We start from the raw sequence: 18,345 nt of genomic DNA, 5'->3' as shown, positions 1-18,345 counted from the left end.
CTGCAAAGACTATAGCAAACAGGCTACTGCCACTGATGCTGTATTTAATCCATAATAGGTTTTATACTGGAAAGGGCCAAAGCCTTCTTAAATGTAAGATTATACAATGTAATATCACCTGTCTTCCCGCACTCCAGTGCAGTGGCAATATCCCTAGACATCCAAAAAGTATTCAACACCGTGTACTGGCCATTTCTGTTTCAAATGCTGGAAAATTCAGGGTTCAGCCCCAGATTTATATTGTGAGTACACCTTTTATATACAGCACCAATAGCCAGGGTCAACACGAATGGCATTCTATCTGAGGGCATTAGATTGGCGGGTGGCACGAGGCAAGGGTGCCCATTGTCCCGGCTATTGTTCGCGCAGATAATTAAACCACTGGCAGACCTTGTACAACATTGGCACAGTAGTTGTGGTCCACGGCTGGGTGGCCCTCCAACGATAACACCCCTACATGCGGATGAAATATTATTGTATACCCGAGACCCCCCCCAGAGATGCAATTGTTTTTTTTGTTGTCACCAAGTAAACTTAAATAAAACTTTAAAAGAAAAAAAGAAGTAGAGGACAGGAAATAAAGGCAACTGAAGCAGAGTGTGTAGAGGAAGTGCCGAAGGAAGTGAAGGAGGGAGAAACCTCGGGGAACAGAAAGAGGGGTTGTCATAAGGACGTGATGGGAAAATCTTGTATAACCTTCAGGAAGAAGGTAGTGAAGAGGTAGAAATTAAGACTAAGGGTAGAAGGTAGTACAGAAGGTGTAGAAGAGAATTCTGATAAGGAAAACATAGTAGATACGAAGACAAAATGTGCTACCTCTAGAAAGATAGCCAAAAAAAGGACAAAACCTTGTGGAAGTGAAACCGGAGGTGAGATGCCAGGGAAGAGAGAGGGATAGGAGCAGGTGGCTGTAGGAGCAAGATGCTAGTAGGGAGGGAGCAGGGAGGGAGGGAGGATGGAAGGGATAATCTGGTGAGAACCTGGTCACAGCCTCCAATTGTTCTCTTGCTCCAATCCATCTTAGAAAGCCCACCTCTCACAATTTGAATAGAATGCAATCACAGGCACCAAGCACGTCCCTAAGGGCCAAGGAGAAAAGACTTTGAGAACTGCGCGAAACAGAGTTTGGGAGCCCTTTAACCTGAGACTAAGAAGAAGAGGAGAGACCCCAAGAAAGGTGAAAAATAAGGTGCCTAAAAACCTTACAACCAGGGTCTGTGAACTCAGGCGTATTGGCTGGTATTATCGGGGATATCCAGCCCTGCACATAAAAAGCACTGCCAGAAACTTTGTTACATTTTTCTTTCAGAAGAGACACTTTGTTAGATACTTTTTCTCACAGAACTACCCCAACAAAGAGAAGATCCACCCCGACAACTTTGAGTTAAATTTAGGCATTATCTGTTCATTTTGACCAAACCTGTGCACATTTGTTAATGCAATCCTATGATAATTTGATTCTCTTCTCCGGCCTATTTGTCATTCGATAATTACTGTGTGACATAGGTGCTATTACTACTCAATATAATGGTGCTCATTGTAGTGACCTCAGAAGGCTGAAGTGCTTGGTTGTCTCGAAGATTGCAGGTTTCTGACAGGTCTCTGAAGCATGTGCTTAATTCACTGAACTAGCTTTCGAGTTACATATACACAGGTGAGTATCACAGATGAAAAAAGTTAGGACGTACCTGAACTTGCTGTTGAGCAGAACATCATCCGAGAAGCCACATCTGGAGAAGAATTTCACTGCTCCACTATCGGCATGGGTCACAATGGCATCATACAGGCCAACCAGAGAGGGATCCTGCAGCATCTGGGACAATCAGAAGATATCATGTACAACCACTGTCCAAGGGAGGTGTGTTGCTCACACAGATAGTAAACACTACGTGGCATATCAAATTTCACAATGTGAGTACAACAAAAGTCAACTTTCAAAACAGAGTGGATGATAGACTGATGTTGATAAAGCATGCCCTATAATTGTAAAAGATCACACACAAGTACAAAGTGGTATCATGACAACCCTGCATGTAGGATGCGCTTCTAACAATCATTGGCAACGCCACTTGTCTTGGCTTTGCAAATTGGCCTTGCCAATGCTTGTTTTTAAAATTCAGCACAGCATTACTGCCCAACCATGACTTCAAGGACTCCCTTCAGCTAAAGGAAGTTTTTGAATAGATCAGCCAGTCAGGTATGCAAATATTGAGAATTTTATTTGAATACAGAACACATCTTATCTTTACCAAGATTCCCTTTGTTTCATATATTTCCTTCCTGACATTCTCAAATGACACTCGGGTGTAGTGGGAGTGGAGGGGGGAGGGGGAGTAGGAACCAGAGATGATATGGGGACATATGTCCCCGCTTTAATGAGTAGGGCTCTAGAAGAGGACTTATACACCCTCACTTTCCTGAGCGGAAGCTACAGGGCAAAATAGTTAACAGGGTCTTCTTTAATCAACTAACCCTCCAAAGACACAGCCACCTGCTGCCCTGTCAATTGGAAGATATCCAATTACCATTGTGAAGGACACAGGAGGGGTCTGTGGAATTTGCCAATTAATCTACCCACGATTTCCTGATAAATCTCTGTATTCAAAATGAGCAGGTAAGAATCTCTCTGCAGTGAACCACATGCTGCTCATTTTCTGCTTGGGTGAGGGTGGTGTTCATTTCCATGATGTGTAATTATGGCCTAGAGTGTTGATTTTGCTGTCATGAAAATAATGCCAGGTGAAACAAATATTTGTTTAAAATGTTCATTGCAGATTGTGCAATAGGTCAATAATAGAATTAGGAGAGTAACTATGTGATACTGGAATACTTTGCTTTATCCCAATTGAACCATTAAGATAAGTGTTGTGAGGGTGTGGAAGGAGGAGACTGACAGACAGGAGGCATGCTTTTGGGCAAAGATTTATTTTGTACCAAATAAAAGAAACAAACCTATTTAACCCCAACTGTAAGATGGGTTTCCCTGCCTCAAATAAAACTTAGGAAATGTCAGAATGTCTGTAACTAAAAAGTCCAACGTCCTATGTCAAAATCCTGCTTCTAACCCTCACACTTTTAACAAAACTAAAATGGATCTGTCTCTTCAGGGTCCAGAAGAATGACTCACTTCTTCTGGACAGTATGGTTTTCAAAGTAGGGGGAATGTTTCCATTATTTAGGCATTTCTCAGACTTCTCTTGACAGTCTACTGTGGTTGGGGGAATGTCTACCATCCCCAGGCCTTTTTCAGGCTCCTCTTGGCGATTCACTATGGATGCGGGAATGCCTCCCTTCCCCATGCCTTTCTCAGGCTTGCTTTGATAGTTCACTGTTTTTGGGGGGATGTCTCCCTTCCCTAGGTCTCTCTTAGCCTTCTAATGGCAGTTCACTGGACAGCCCTCCCTGGTGTACTCTCCTGCCAGGGTCTTCCTTTCTCAAATGTGGGTCCCAGACCACTTCTTCTGCTTCTCATATACAGGTCCCAGAACCCCTTGTACTGACTTCTTGTCTGTGGGTCTCAGACCCCTTTACAATGGTTTCTCAAGTGTCCCAGAAGTCCCTGGGCAGCCCCCATAGCTTCTCTCAGGGCTCCTGGTCTTTCACATCCTTCTTGGGTCTCTGTAAGTCTTCCTGCCGCTCTTCTCAGCTGTTTCCTATTCTTGCACTGGTTTACGTGGCTATGCCTTTCTCCTGTGGAGCCGCGCAGCTCATACCTTGTCACACACGTTTCGTGCCGCTCTTTCCTGCACCCGGGCATTCTGTCCTGTTTGTTCTCGGCACGGTGCACTTCGGCAAAGCAAGTAGGTACTCTGGAATTCTCTGTGTTTCACCACGGTCAACAGCTGTTGTCTAAGCTCTTCCTGGTGCGTGGAAGAACCTCTGCTGCTCGTTGTGCCTCCAACGAGGGACTGACAACTTTAATCTATTTGTGACTGGATAACTAGACCATTCATGGTGGTTTTCTGACAGGTCGGTTAGGACTCTGTGTATCTTCTTTGTCACAGTACTTTGAGGGGATGACTCAGTGGAGTTAGTTGTGATCTTCGTTGTTTCAGTACTTTGAGAGGACAGCTCAGTGGAGTCAGCCCTACTCTTCCTTGTCCTAGTAGTAATTTCACTGCTATAACAGATTCATAGAGGAAGGCAAAGGAGAAGAGTAAAGAAAGGTGGGTGAAAGTGTGTTGTACCGCGTTGACTCCTGATGTCCTCCTGTCTCCCAGAGGCGGAATCCCTCCCCATGAGATCCACCCACTACGTACCACCCCAGTGGGACTATTGGGTAGCAGCCTCACCTCCCTGGCCTTATGGAAATGGTCTGCCCCCAAGGGAGCAGGGATGACATCATGAGACTTGTCACAGTGTGCACAGCCATTAATGTTCAATTTGAGAAGAGGTTATAGTACTCCACCACATACTAAGAAATCAAACTATCAGCTGCACCTCCTCAGAGGTATTCCTCCTTTCCTCACTTTCCCCCAGACACTCACTGTCTCCAGAGCTCTGGTCCTCTACTCTCTAGGTTGTACTACTGCAACAGCCTCTTTTTAAATCTGCCTGCCTCTACTCTCCAATCTCTTTAATTTATCCAGAACAGGACTGCAAGCCCAGGGATCATATCTCTCCAGCTCTGAAATCTCTTCACTGGCTCCCTGTGGAGGCAAGGATCAAGTTCAAGACCCTTTGCAACATCCACAAGGCTTTCTGTGACCTGAGACCCCACTACCTCCAACTCTCTCTTCCTAAACATCTCCCTTCTTGAGCTCTCTGCTCACCCACTTCCAACACTCTGAGGGTCAGCCGCTTTTCCAAGCAGAGAGTTGGGGGCAGATCTCTCTCTTCGGCTAAGGTTTCCCTCTGGAACAGCCTCCCTGCCTCTCTCAAACTTGAGCAGAACCACCTCCAGTTCCAGAAGTAACTCAACACCTTCTTTTTATTTTTTGCTTCCACGTTCTATCTTCCTCTCCCCTGCTGATGTCCCAACTGCTCCATGCACTGGTCACCTGGTTACCCTCTGAACTCGGGCCCAGGCTCCTGCATGTCCAGTTGCCCTTGCACTGCCTCCGGACTCCCCCAGCACTTGTGGTCTGTATCTGCAACTCTACACTCCCTTTTTCTGCACCTATGAGCCACCCCCGCTGGCTGCACTTATTGAGTTACCTGCACTTCTCTCTTTCCACTTCCCAGCATTGCGCGATTGGAATGACACAGGGCCAGTCATTTTTTCTTCTAATGGATTGTGTCCTCCCACAGATTTCTCATCTTTGATAGACTCCCACAGCAGTTTTTTAGAAGGAGGTGGGACGGGTGGATTTTCTTACTGGTTAACATTTTGTAAAACAGCTATCCCAGACCTAGCATCCAGACCCGACAAGGTGCCCAGACATTAATGTTTTGAAAAGGTATGTATCGAAGACTAAGTTGCAGCATTACAAATGTCCTGCACTGGAACACTTCTTTGCAGAGCCAAATTGGTTGCCACTCAGAGACATCCTTCCCAGCTAAAGTATAACATTTTGAAATACACAGAATGATCCAGAGTGACAAAGTTTGTTTCGTTACAGCCTGACCTTGCCTGTGTCCAGTATAACCCAGAAAGAGTTGATCATCTTGACTGACATTTGCCATCTGGAAATATAAAAACCTACAGCCCTTTTTGGGTAAAGTCTATGTAACATCTCTTCCTTCTTAGAAGGATGAGGAGGTGGGTAAAATGATGGCAAGGTAATTTTTTCTGTCAGATGAAATTGGGACACCACCTTAGAAAGGAAGGAGGGGCGACCCCTCAGGACTACCTTCTCCTTTGAAAATATAGTGAAACAATGTTTACATGATAATACTTGTAGCTCACTCACTCTTTGAGCAGAAGTGGTGGCTACCAGAAATATGGTCTTGAAGGTTAATAACCTGAGTGGACAGGAATGGAGATGATCAAATGGAGCTCCCATCAAAACTGTTAGTACCGAGTTTAGATCCCAAGCGAGGACTATGAAAGGGAATGATGGGAAAATATTTGTCAGTCCCTTGAGGAACTGAATGACTATGGGAATTTTAAAATAAGAGCCTGGTTTGCGTTTAAAGATGGATAACAATGTCAGGTAACCCTTGGCAGTAGCCACCTGCAGACCAAGGTGGGCTAATTGCAGAAAAAAAGAAAGCACTGCCACAATATTGCAAGTGAAAGAATCAATAGCTTTATCTCTACATCAGCTGCAAGACGTGTTCCAACAGCAGCAGTATAGTGCTTTTGATGCTGGTCTTCTGGCCGAAAGCAACACCTCCATCTCGTCTTCTGGAAGGTCCCTATCTTTGCATCTTAAACTCTCAGGAACAAGGCTGAAGGTTCAGAGTTCTGATTTCTGGATGAGGAAGAAGGTCTCCCTCTTGTGAGAGTAAGTCCACTCTCTGGGGAAGACAGAATGAAGGGCAGATGGACATGTCTAGAAGCTCCAGGTACCACATCCTCCTGGCCCAATCTTCAGCAATCAGGATCATGGACTTCCCGAACATCTGCAACTTCCTGATGGCATGAGAAATGGCAGAGACTGGTGGGAACGCATGCAGGAGTGGAAATTCCCAGTCCACTACGAGGCATTCCCAAGAGAACCTCTCTGTGGAAATTCCCTGGAGCAGAACAGGTTGCATTTTCTGTTGATACTGGACATGAACAGATCGACTTGAGGGGTTCCCCAAAGGGTGGTGAAGATCTCTCGAAGGAGTTTCTGAGCTAACTTCCACTCATGGGAGACTGTGCTCTGTCTGCTTAGATAGTTGACCATCATATTCTCTTCTTAGGCTAGGTGAACAGCCAACAGGGAAATCCTGTTTTGTAGCACCCAAAACCAGAGCTGCGTTGCTGCCATGCCCAGTGGTAGTGACCCTAAACCTCCTCTTTTGTTGAGGCAGTGCATGGCCACTGTGTTGTCCGTCATTATCTGGATGTTCTTCCCCTGTATGAATGGCAAAAAGGCCATAAGAGCCAGTCTGATTGCCCTCAGCTCCAAAAGGTTTATTTGTAGTCTGGATTCGGATGGAGACCAAAGACGGCTGATCGTGAGATCTCTCAGGTGAGCTCCATATCCCATGAGGGAAGAATCTGCGACTACTATTATCTCCAGCCAGGGTTGGCAAAACGGTTACCCTATCATCACATTCTCCTCACAGGCCCACCACAGGAGATCCTGTGTGACCTTGCTTGGCACCTGAAGAAGGTCCGTCATCCTGCTTGATAATTGTGGCCATTGGGATCGTATGGCTCACTTGAGAGATCTCATTCTTAGGCGGGCTTCTGGCACCAGAAGAATGCAGGATGCCATGAGGCACAGCAACCTCAGAAAGTAGAATGCTGTTAGATGTTAGGCGTTCTGAAATTTCGTCACCATCTGCAAGATACTGTATTGTATTGTATTGAATTTGGTTATTTATATAGCGCTCTTTCTCCACTTGTGTGGCCTCAAAAAGCTTTTCTAGCAGGAACGCCCTTGGTGACCGTAGTCGGTGTGATGAAGAATTCTAAGGGGTTTAGTTTAGGAGAAGTGTGTGTGCATTTTGCCGATCTAGGAATTAGGTGGCTGGCTAGGCTCGACTAAGCAGCCCAAAGAGAGGTCAGGCACATGGGTGGGCACTGTTGGTGGATTGCGATAGAAATGCTATTGTATGGAGAGTCAATGTGTGGCCAGCTATATAGAGTTCCTTTTGGATGGTAGTTGCTGTATGCTAGTGGCAGAGGTGTTGAGGTAAGTTAGGTGTTTCAGTCTGGACGGCTAAGTGTGTTGCTAGACCGCTTGGATGTGCTTAGCCGTAGCAGTATCCTACGGTGCATGGTTGCATGGCCGTGCCTGCGGCCTGTGTCCACGCTAGTGGTGTGTACACGTATCGTGGTCTTGGAGGTTATTCGGCTGGAGCAACTTACCTGCATGACCGCGACACTAATCAAAAATATAAGCAGATACTGGAAAGAAACCTGCTTACTCTGAAATGTATGACACTATATACCAATTTGGTATTTCCCTTTTTTTTCCCCTTTTCCATTTTTTTTCACTCTTTCTCATTTGCTAAACATCCACCCCACTCCCCCTCCCATTCTCTGTGGTAATTAATGACTTTGCAAATTTTAAATCATTATTTTGTGAATGTTGTTTCCTTTTATTGTTTTATTTATGACTTACCAATGATCCCAATGTTCATGAGAAATGTGCTGGTTGCTATACTTTGTTTATGTTCTAATGGTTGAAACCACAAAACTACCAATGTATTTTGTAACAGCCCTGATTGAAAAAGGCATAGCAATTGCCAAAAAACGTGTCTCTACTAAGGGCTACCATGTTATTTTAAAAGCAAAAATATTTACTGTAATAACTACTACAGAATGCTTTCTTTCTATAGTGGCACTGCCAATGTGTGAAGGAGTTTTTTGACTTATTCAGCTGGAGGTTTCACTATGTAATAGGCTGAGAAGGAGACTAAAGCTACATTTGGGATTTCATGTGTAGTTGGAGGGAGGTCCAGTTTCCACGTCACAATAGGTTTCACAATATAACAGGCCGAGATGGCAGCTGTACTTAGACTTGAAAACCCTGTATAGTGGTGGACACTCCTAAGTTTCACAATGCAGTTGAATACCAGCGTATAGTGGGAGAGAGTCCCAAATCTTACAGCGCAGCTTGGGTACAACATTACCAGAGAGAACCCACCTAGACTTGAGTGTCCTGTATAGTGGGAGAGAGGCCTAAGCTTCACAATGCATTTTAGGCGCCACAGTGCAGTTTGGGTAAAAGTTTACCAGAGACAACACACCTAGATTGGAGCATTCTGTACAGTGGGAGAGAGACCTAAGTTTCAATAATGCATTTTAAGTTTCACAGTACAGTTTGGGTACAAGATTAACAGAGACAACACACCAAGATTTGAGTATCCTGTATAGTGGGAAAGAGGCCTAAATCTAACAATGCAGTTTGGGTACAAGATTACCAGAGACAACACACCTAGATTTGAGAATCCTGTATAGTGGGAGAGAGGCCTAAGTTTTGTAGAGCAGTTTAAGTTTCACAAATATTCACAGTTCTGGCTGAATGCAGTGCAGGCTAGTGTTCACAAATCTATCTAAGTGTGGCACATGCTAATATTTCAAAATCTATCCCAAGTGTGGCGCATGGCAATATTGACAATTATGGCTGAAAGCGATGCAGGCTAGTGTTCACAAATCTATCTAAGTGTGGCACATGCTCACAGTTCTAGCTGAATAAGATGCTAAGTGTGGTACATTCCAATATTCACAGTTCTGGATGAATGCGATGCAGGCGAGTGTTCACAAATCTAAGTGTGGCACATGCTAATATTCACAGTTCGCCGAATGCGACGCAGGCTAAGGGAGTAGTTTCTTACCTGTAACTCCATTTCTCCAGCGTTGGTATCTTTCATGGATTCACATGCTTAGAATATTCCCCGTCGTCAGACTGGGAACCCTCGGTACACATATATAGTCGTTTCCTATAGGAAAAACTTCTGACACTTTTGTGTTCTATCCACATCTACGTCCTCTCCGGGGCCGTCCACGCATGCCCCGTAGGACGTAATGGTATAAAAGCCCCACCCCCGCGGGTCCCGTCAGATTTCGGCCCCTCCAAAGTAGAAAGGGGGAACCTGTTTATGCACATATTTTGCACATTGCATTTTGGGGAGGCTGGTGGGCGCATGTGAATCCATGAAAGATACCAACGCTGGAGAAATGGAGTTACAGGTAAGAAACTACTCCCTTCTCCAGCATTGGATCTTTCATGGATTCACATGCTTAGAATAGATTGTATAGCAGTATCCTAGAAGAAGGAGGTGAGAATGCAATCCAACATACATCACAAAAAACCACTCCCAGTTCAAATATATATCTATATGCACGTAAGCAGCAACCTATTTTTTTTTTTGATATAAACATATTCATAATACATACATATATACCTATATATATAAATATATATACTTAAAAAACCGATACATGAAGGAAAAAACCAACATAGGCAAGGTAAGAGACAACAGTTTCACCATATTTGGCTTACCTCATTGAAAAAGATGGCGCAGCACTGCCCTTCCCATCTGTACTTCATCCGCATGCTGCCTGTCCAGGCAGTAATGGCGTGTGAACGTGTGTGGGACTGACCATGCCGCCGCTTGGCAGATGTCTGTCAAAGGAATTCCTGCCCATAGCGCCGCGGAGGAGGCTGTCGATTTCGTGGAGTGGGCTCTAGGGTGCCCTTGTAGGGGTCTCCCGGCCTTGGAGTGACTAAAAGCAATCGCCGAAGAGACCCATCAAGCCAGTCCTTGCTTGGAAATTGCCCTTCCTCTCGTCGCCGGACCATATGCGATGAACAGCTGTCTGGTAGTTCTGAGTTCTTGCGTTCTTTGCAGATAAAACTTTACCGCTCTTTTCACATCAAGAGTATGAAGAGCCTTCTCCGCCGTCGACGACGGGGTCGCAAAGAAAGTAGTGAGAACAATGGTCGAATGTTTGTGATAGACCGTCGGCACTTTCGGGATGAAAGTAGGATTAGTTGATAGTATCACTATGTCCTTAAAGAATCTCATATATGGAGGGTCTATGACTAATGCCTGTAATTCCGACACTCTTCTAGCTGACGTAATGGCAATTAAGAAAGCCAGCTTCCACAATAGGAACTGCATGGATGAAGAGGACATTGGTTCGAAAGGAGGCTTCATTAAGGCTGCCAGCACCACATTTAGACTCCACGATGGTGGGAACCGCTTCGTAGGGGGAAAGGTTCTAAAGAGACCCCTCATAAAATGTTTCACCAGCCTGTCGCTGAATAACGGTGAGGAATGTCTCCTCCTCGTGAACCTTGAGATGGCCGCCAGGTGCACCTTGATGGATGACGAGGATAGCCCACTCTCTGCTAGGTGAAGAAGATACGGCAAAATTTGTTCTGGAGTTACCTCCAAAGGCCGTATTTCGTGCTGCGTTTGACACCACATACAGAACCTTCGCCACTTGCACATCTATGACTTGTTAGTGGAAGGAGTCCTAGCCGCCTGTAGAATTCTCCGGCAATCCGACGAAACTTTCAAACTGCCAAATTCCGAAAAGTCAGGAGCCAGGCCGTCAGGTTGAGGCTGTCCGGATTGTGATGCCACACCGTTCCCTTGTCCCTGGACAGAAGATTCGGAATTTTCTGAAAAGTTATCGGTTGTTCCAACAACAGATGTAGTAGGTCGGAAAACCACGGTTGTCTCGGCCAATACGGTGCCACTAGAATGACCCGGCATTTGTATCTGCGAATCCACTGTATTGTCCTCCGTATAAAAGGAAACGGAGGGAAGGCGTACAGGAACTTGTCTGTCCACGGAAATGAGAACGCTTCCCCTAGGGATCCTTTCTGAGGCCATCTGCTCGCGAACTGCTCGCATTTCTTGTTTTCTTTCGTTGCGAAGAGATCGACTGAGGGGTGACCCCACCTTTTGAAGATTTTCTGCAGCTGAATGGTGTCCATCTCCCACTCGTGTATCTGAGCCATGCTCCTGCTCAGGGAATCCGCTTGTACGTTCTTCACTCCTGGGAGATGGTGAGCCACTATAGATATGTTGTGTTTCAAAGCCCAATGCCATACCTTTTGAGCCTCCACAGAAAGGGTCCTGGATCTCGTGCCGCCTTTTTTTATCAAGTAGAACATGGCTGTCGTGTTGTCTGTCAGCACTCTCACTCTCGACCCTTTGATATGTGGGAGGAATGATTTCAAGGCCCATCTCACTGCCCTCAGTTCCAGCACATTGATATGCAGGCGTGATTCGGTCGGAGACCATCTGCCCTGGGTTTGGTGGTTGTCCATGTGTGCTCCCCAGCCCGTCAGGGATGCGTCCGTGATGATGGTATTCTGAAATTCTGGTTCTTGTAGAGGAACCCCCCTGTCCAGGTTGTGAACGCTTTTCCACCACTGGAGGGCTCGGATGATACCGTCGTCGTCGACGGTTATCCTGTCTGACCACCGACCCGTGGCCTGCCTCCATCTGTCCGCTAGGAATTCCTGTAGAGGCCTCATGAACAAACGACAGTTGGCTACTAAGTGGATGCAAGAAGCCATGGAACCTAGGATCGCCACATACTTCCTCACTGAAAGTGTGCCATGTAAGCGTAGTTGACTCGTCAGTCGATTGATCTTTGACCTTCTGTCCAGGGAAGGTTTCACTATTCCTTCCTGGGTTGCGAATTGAGCACCCAAGAACTTTAAGTTCCTTGATGGCCTTAGAGAGGACTTTTCGAAGTTCACTGCGAACCCCAGTCGTTGCAGAAGCTGTAAGGTGGTCTGTACGCTGTCGTTGGTCGACGCCGAGGAGGATCCTCTCACAAGCCAGTCGTCGAGGTACGGGTATACATGATGCCCTTTCTTTCGCAGCCAGGCTGCCACGGGTGCCAAACATTTTGTCAACGTTCTTGGGGAGGATTTGAGACCAAACGGGAGCACTGCGAATTGGTAATGTGTCCGACCTACCATGAACCTCAGAAACTTCCTGTGTTTTTGACACATAGGAATGTGGAAGTACGCGTCCTGTAGATCTAGAGACGCCAAAAAATCCCCCACTTGAACGGACCTGATAACCTCCTGCAGCGTGAGCATTTTGAATTTCTGGCTCTGTAAGGTCTTGTTGAGGTCGCGCAGGTCGAGAATGGGACGCCATTTTCCGTTCGGCTTTTTTACCACAAAACACCGTGAGTATACCCCTTGGCCTTTCTGCGATGCAGGGACTAACTCTATGGCACCTTTTCGTAACATAAGTGCTACTTCCTGCAGCAAAATGTTCAGATGAGGTTGGGGTAGGGGTACCGGTGGACATCTTGGAGGTTTGCATTTGAATAGTAGGGAATGTCCGTACCTCACTGTGTCCAACACCCACTGATCTGTTGTGATGTTTTCCCATTCTTTGACGCAGCTTGACACTCTTCCTCCCAGAACGGTGTGCATCCCGTCATTGCTGGTCTTTCTGTTTGTTCGTCGACGACGAATAAGTCGGTCGTCTCTTGGATGACTGGAAGTTTCTGCGCCGGCTTGAGTTTTGAGAGGTACGTCTATATCCTTGGGAAGGGTATGCCGATCTGCCAAAGGACCTATCCCTGGGTGTAGAAAATCTTGAGTTGCCAGATGCCCCTCTAAAGGGACGAAAGGATCGAAAGTGTTTACCACTCTGAAGAGCACCCAACGAACGTGCCGTATCCGAGTCCTCTTTCATGCCCTTCAAGGCCTCGTCCACCTTTTCTCCGAAAAGAAGGTCACCTTCGAAGGGCATGTCCAATACTTTATACTGCACCTCGGGTCTGAAGTTGGTGCACTTAAGCCAAGCCTGGCGTTTTAGAACAACTCCGTTGTTTATCTGCTTAAAGCCCGAATCTGCCAGGTCCACCGCTATGTTAATAGCATGATTCGACGCCTCTTCGCCCTCTCGTACCAGAGACATCGCTGTTCTTCTATGTTCCTCCGGAAGGTGGTCCAGTATGGGGGCTAATCTGTGCCACATCTCCCTGTCGTACCTGGCCACAATAGCCAGAGAGTTGGCTGCTTTCACAGTTGCAGCACCCACGGAGAGAACATTCTTACCAAACACGTCCTGGAGCCTTTACTCTTTATCTGGAGGGGTAGAGCACTTGTGTTGGGCCTTCGCTTTCCTCGTCGCCGCTGCCGACACCACTGAATCAGGTGTAGGTTGGGACGAAAGACACTTCGGGGTAGAGTCTGGCACTTTAAATTTCTTTTCAATGCGGCCTTTGACGGCCGGTTCAGAAAACGGGTGACGCATGGTCTGAACACCCTCTTTCCAGACATGATCTAAAATGGGTATCGAGAATATTGAACGTCTATTCTTACCCATATGGTCGAATAGAAAACAGTCCTTTTTCTCCTCCTGCTGAACCAGGCCAAACTCCTTTTCCATCATTGAATGAAAAGCGCCAATATCGTCAGGTGGCGACGGGTGAGTGGGGCTCTTTGGTGTTTCCAATTCGACATCCGAAACCCAGGATGGATCCCTAGCTGGAGACAGGGAGATATCCGATGCTGACCCATGGTCAGATAAAGAGTCCGAAAGCTCACCCTCCTCCTGGACTACTGGAGTCACTGGAACTCCGATCGTTTTGGTTGGACGGTGTGAAGGGCCGGGTTCGTCGACGGGGGGACTCGACGCCACAGGTGGAAGCCTTTCATCCAACGATTTCAGCAGCGAGTGTAATGAGGACAAGACCTCCATGGACAGGACTGATTGAGAGATTGGAGGTTTGGTAAACACCTGAGAGCAGGTTGCTCCTGATGGCGACTTGGCTCGTAGCCCAAGTTCCTCCGGGCCCGCAATCCTGAAACCGTCGTCTTCCTTCGAGGAAATCGACACTGCTTGTTCCTGCAGTAACGTGTCCGGCAACCCCAGATCAAAAACTTCTGGTCTCCAGGCCAGAACTTCGGTCGACGAGGACATCGTCGCCGTCGTCGTCGTCGGGTTGACGACGGGGGAGACCAACTGCGTCAGAGGCAGTGAGAACACTGACTGGTTCGTCGTCGACGACGGTGGGCCTGCAGGTGGCTTAGGCGGTCCCGCCTTAACGGCGCTCTCCCTGCGTTTATCCGATTCTCTACTCGTGGCAGATCTAAGAGGATCGCCCGAGGAGGATTTTGGCCTTTCCTTTCCCTGTTTCTTCGACGATGATGATGATGTCTTTTTTGAAGATTCTTTTGAAGAGTCCTTGGAAGAGTGACTTCGTGGATCCTTTTCCACCAGTCGAGTCTTCTTCGCCGGTGGTTCCAACGAGGTTGAACGGCGCGGGGCTCCCGATGTTTTCGTAGAGGCCACGCTGCGCACGGAGCCAACCTCCGACTGAGGGTATGCTCCCGCCCCGTCATTTAACCACGAAACCAGCCTCCGACTCCGATCTTTCAGAGTTTTTTGGGGAAAACCTTTACATATTTCACACTGGTCTGCCGAATGGTGAGGGTAGAGGCAATAAATACAATCGAGATGGCCGTCCCCCTCGTAAACCTTCTTCAATCCGCACGTGGCGCACGGGCGAAAGAGAGGTTTTCCTGACATTCTGGTAAGACAAAAAAAACTGACAGGCGTCCTAGAAGTAGAAACTACACGAGGAGATCCCACTATCTTTGGAGACGGTTGAAATCTGACGGGACCCGCGGGGGCGGGGCTTTTATACCATTACGTCCTACGGGCATGCGTGGACGGCCCCGGAGAGGACGTAGATGTGGATAGGACACAAAAGTGTCAGAAGTTTTTCCTATAGGAAACGACTATATATGTGTACCGAGGGTTCCCAGTCTGACGACGGGGAATATTCTAAGCATGTGAATCCATGAAAGATCCAATGCTGGAGAATGGAATTAACCATATATGGAGATGGTAGCTACGCCTAGAATTGAGAGTCTAGTGTAGTGGGAGAAGGCTTAGGTTTTCATAATGCTGCAGGTTTAGTATAGGGAGACACAGATGGTTTGATATAAATATACCTAAGAGTGAGTTTGTAATAGGCGATGGCTAGTGTTGAGAATTCCCTAAGAGAGTGATGCAGGTGACATTTGCATGCAAATTTAGGTTTTGAGGTAAGATAATGTAGAGTGGCAAGGCTTTCTGGAGCAGAGTGATTGCTCTACTCCCCACCCAAGCCACACTTACTTTAGTAGTTGCTGCTGGTTGACGGCTGGCTTCACTGGGTTCCCTTGCTGAGCAGACACGATATGGAGCCGCCTCTGTTGGAGCTGGCATTTGCCTTGGGGCCCTTAGCTGCAGGGGCTGCCGGGCAGAGGGCTGCCTAGGTCAGGTCCAGGATAAGGAGGAGCAGACCAATAGGGGCCAGGGGAATGCGCGGGAGGCGGGCCTGGAAGGTGAAGCTGGAGAGGGAGCATAGCAGACCTCGAGGGTCGCATTGGGTGAAATGGAGGCGCAACATTATTTTTAAAAGCACCATGGGCACCAGCAGCGGCGCGCTTACCTGCAAGCCAAGTTGGAAATGGCATAGGAAGCGTGCCTGCACCGGGGTTAGGCCCACAAGCACAACAAGGGAACGTATACCAATAGGGGTTAGAGGGGAGGGCGCAGGAGGCGGGCCTCGAAGGGGAAGCTAGAGAAGGAGCATAGCGGACCTTGAGGGTTGCATTGGGTGAAATGGAGGCACACAATTATTTTTCAAAGTGCCATGGGCACCATCAGCGGCGCGCTTACCTGCAAGCCAAGTTGGAAATGGCTCAGGAAGCGAGTCTGCACCGGGGTTAGGCCTACAAGCACAACAAGGGAAAATTGACCAATAGGGGCCGGGGAGGGTGCGGGAGGCGGGCCTGGAAGGGGAAGCTGGAGAGGGAGCATAGCAGACCACCAGGGTCGCATTGGGTGAAATGGGAGGCACACCATTATTTTTAAAAGTGCCTTGGGCACCAGCAGTGGCGTGCTTACCTGAAAGCCAAGTTGGAAATGGCTCAGGAAGCACGTGTCATGAGACCTCAAATAGGGAGGCAAAGCCTTCCCAGAAGAAGAGTACAGGACCACTCCAATGGATTGCTGCTTTTGGGAAGGTTTCGCCTGGGACATCTTGAAGTTGAGGGAGAAGCCGAGTTTATGGAGAGAGTGGCAGGTGCTGTTGAGATGTTCCAGAGCCTGTTCGGGAGAACGGGCTCTGAGATTCTTTCTCTGCTGGAGAAAGGTGCCGTAGAAAGGGCACCTGTAATGGAGCAATACCAAGGTTGGTATTTTCTGGTTCCCAAGAAAGACAGGGCACTGTGATGCATCTTGGACCTGAGATGCTTGAACAGGTTCCTCATAAAGGACAGATTCCAGATGGTTACTCTTTTGCAGATCTTCCTTCAGCTCCAAGACCGGATGGTGTCCCGCGATCTTCAGGATGCCTAGTTTCATATGCCTATACATCCCAAGCACAGAAAGTACCTGAAATGTCAGTTGTCATTATCTGTTTAGAGTACTGCCTTTTGGGCTGATCTCTGCCCCAAGGGTCTTCACCAAGTTGATGGTGGTGGTGGCAGCTAATCTAAGGAGGGGAGGGATCCATATTTACCCCTACCTAGAAGTACGGTAAAAGAAGTACATCAAGCATTGAGCCTTTCGGGAAAGGATACCTGCCAGGAGAGTATACCAGGGGATCTATAAATCCCAGAGGGGGATTCCTGGCAGGGGAGTACACCAGGTAATCCTTGTAAAGTATACGAAAGAGAAGGACATTGTGAATAGATACCTGGCAGGAGAGTATACCAGGGGATCTAAAGAATCGTCTGAAGAATTACTGGCATGAGAGTATACCAGGAAGTTATCCTTATCGAGTTGTTATATAGAAGAGACACTTATGCCATCCTTGGAAAGAGATTTTGTGAAAGAGACATTTTGCCATCTTTGGAGTGTTTGCTGTACGAAAGAGAACATTGTTTGGAAAAGACACGTTCACAACCCTTTTTGAAATAATCCAGGCGAAGGGAATCAACCTCTAGATCCAAGGACGTGTCCTTAGAGGAAACATTTTTGTTTCTCTTTGCTTCACAGTAGAACGCTGTTTGGCTAAACCTAGATCAGAGACTTTATTCTTTACACTTCTTAATTGTTTCATTTCTAGTGTGAAGGCCAGATACAATTTTGGACACAAGGACAGTTTTCCTAAATTTGACTACAAGACACAGATTGATCTTTAGTTTTAGTTTCCTCAGTAGGGAAACTCTCTTTACGATAGGGACACAGAAGTCTTTGTCTAACCCCTTTTATTTTATTTATAAAGATGTCTGATGTTGAAAACGCTACCACTTTGTGTCTGCCCCTAATTTCTGACTCCTCACATATTTCCCTTCTCTTACTCTACTTGTATTTATGATTATCCTTTGACTTCCTGAGTGTTTTTTCTTCACTTCGCAGACTTTTTTTTCCACTTTGGCCCTGGCCATTGTTTCCTATTTCAATCTGTTCTCTTGGCTGGTCTCTCTCACAGTATGTCCTATTCAGTAATATCTCAAGATTGTTCCCTTGATCTCCTGGATTATAAACCTTCCAGTAAGGATTATCATTCCACATTAGTTTCTTAACTTGACGGGGATGAGTATGAACATTCCAGTAAGCATTATCGTTTCCATCTCTCACTCTTGATGCTTTATTCTGACTGGGATGAGAATGAAAGTGCTATTCTACTTCTCGTCACTCAATGCAAATATCTTATCAGGACTGGGACGAGTATGAGCGTGCCAGTAATCATTCTCTTTCTCTTCACTCAATGTGAATATCTTTTGTGACAAATCTGAGGATGTCATCCCTTCTCCCCTATGGGGAGACTTTTCCCATGGGGCCAGGGCAGTGCTCCCACAGTACAAT

The 18,345-nt window shown here is 46.9% G+C and overlaps 1 protein-coding gene across 1 annotated transcript in view; it reads right to left on the bottom strand.

The window, feature by feature from the left end:
• Nucleotides 1-18,345, bottom strand: part of LOC138582452 (uncharacterized) — a 1,938,885-nt gene that overhangs the window by 624,650 nt on the left and 1,295,890 nt on the right. Inside the window, exon 7 of the mRNA XM_069653763.1 lies at nt 1,689-1,813. Coding sequence (XP_069509864.1) covers nt 1,689-1,813 — 125 coding nt within the window. The remainder of the gene's footprint in view (nt 1-1,688; nt 1,814-18,345) is intronic.

This window comes from Ambystoma mexicanum, chromosome 1p (genome assembly GCF_040938575.1).
Source record: "Ambystoma mexicanum isolate Mex_15411 chromosome 1p, UKY_AmexF1_1, whole genome shotgun sequence".
Lineage (NCBI taxonomy): Eukaryota > Metazoa > Chordata > Amphibia > Caudata > Ambystomatidae > Ambystoma > Ambystoma mexicanum.
Note: the sequence above shows the minus strand (reverse complement) of the source record. Positions and strands in the feature narration are given on the sequence as shown.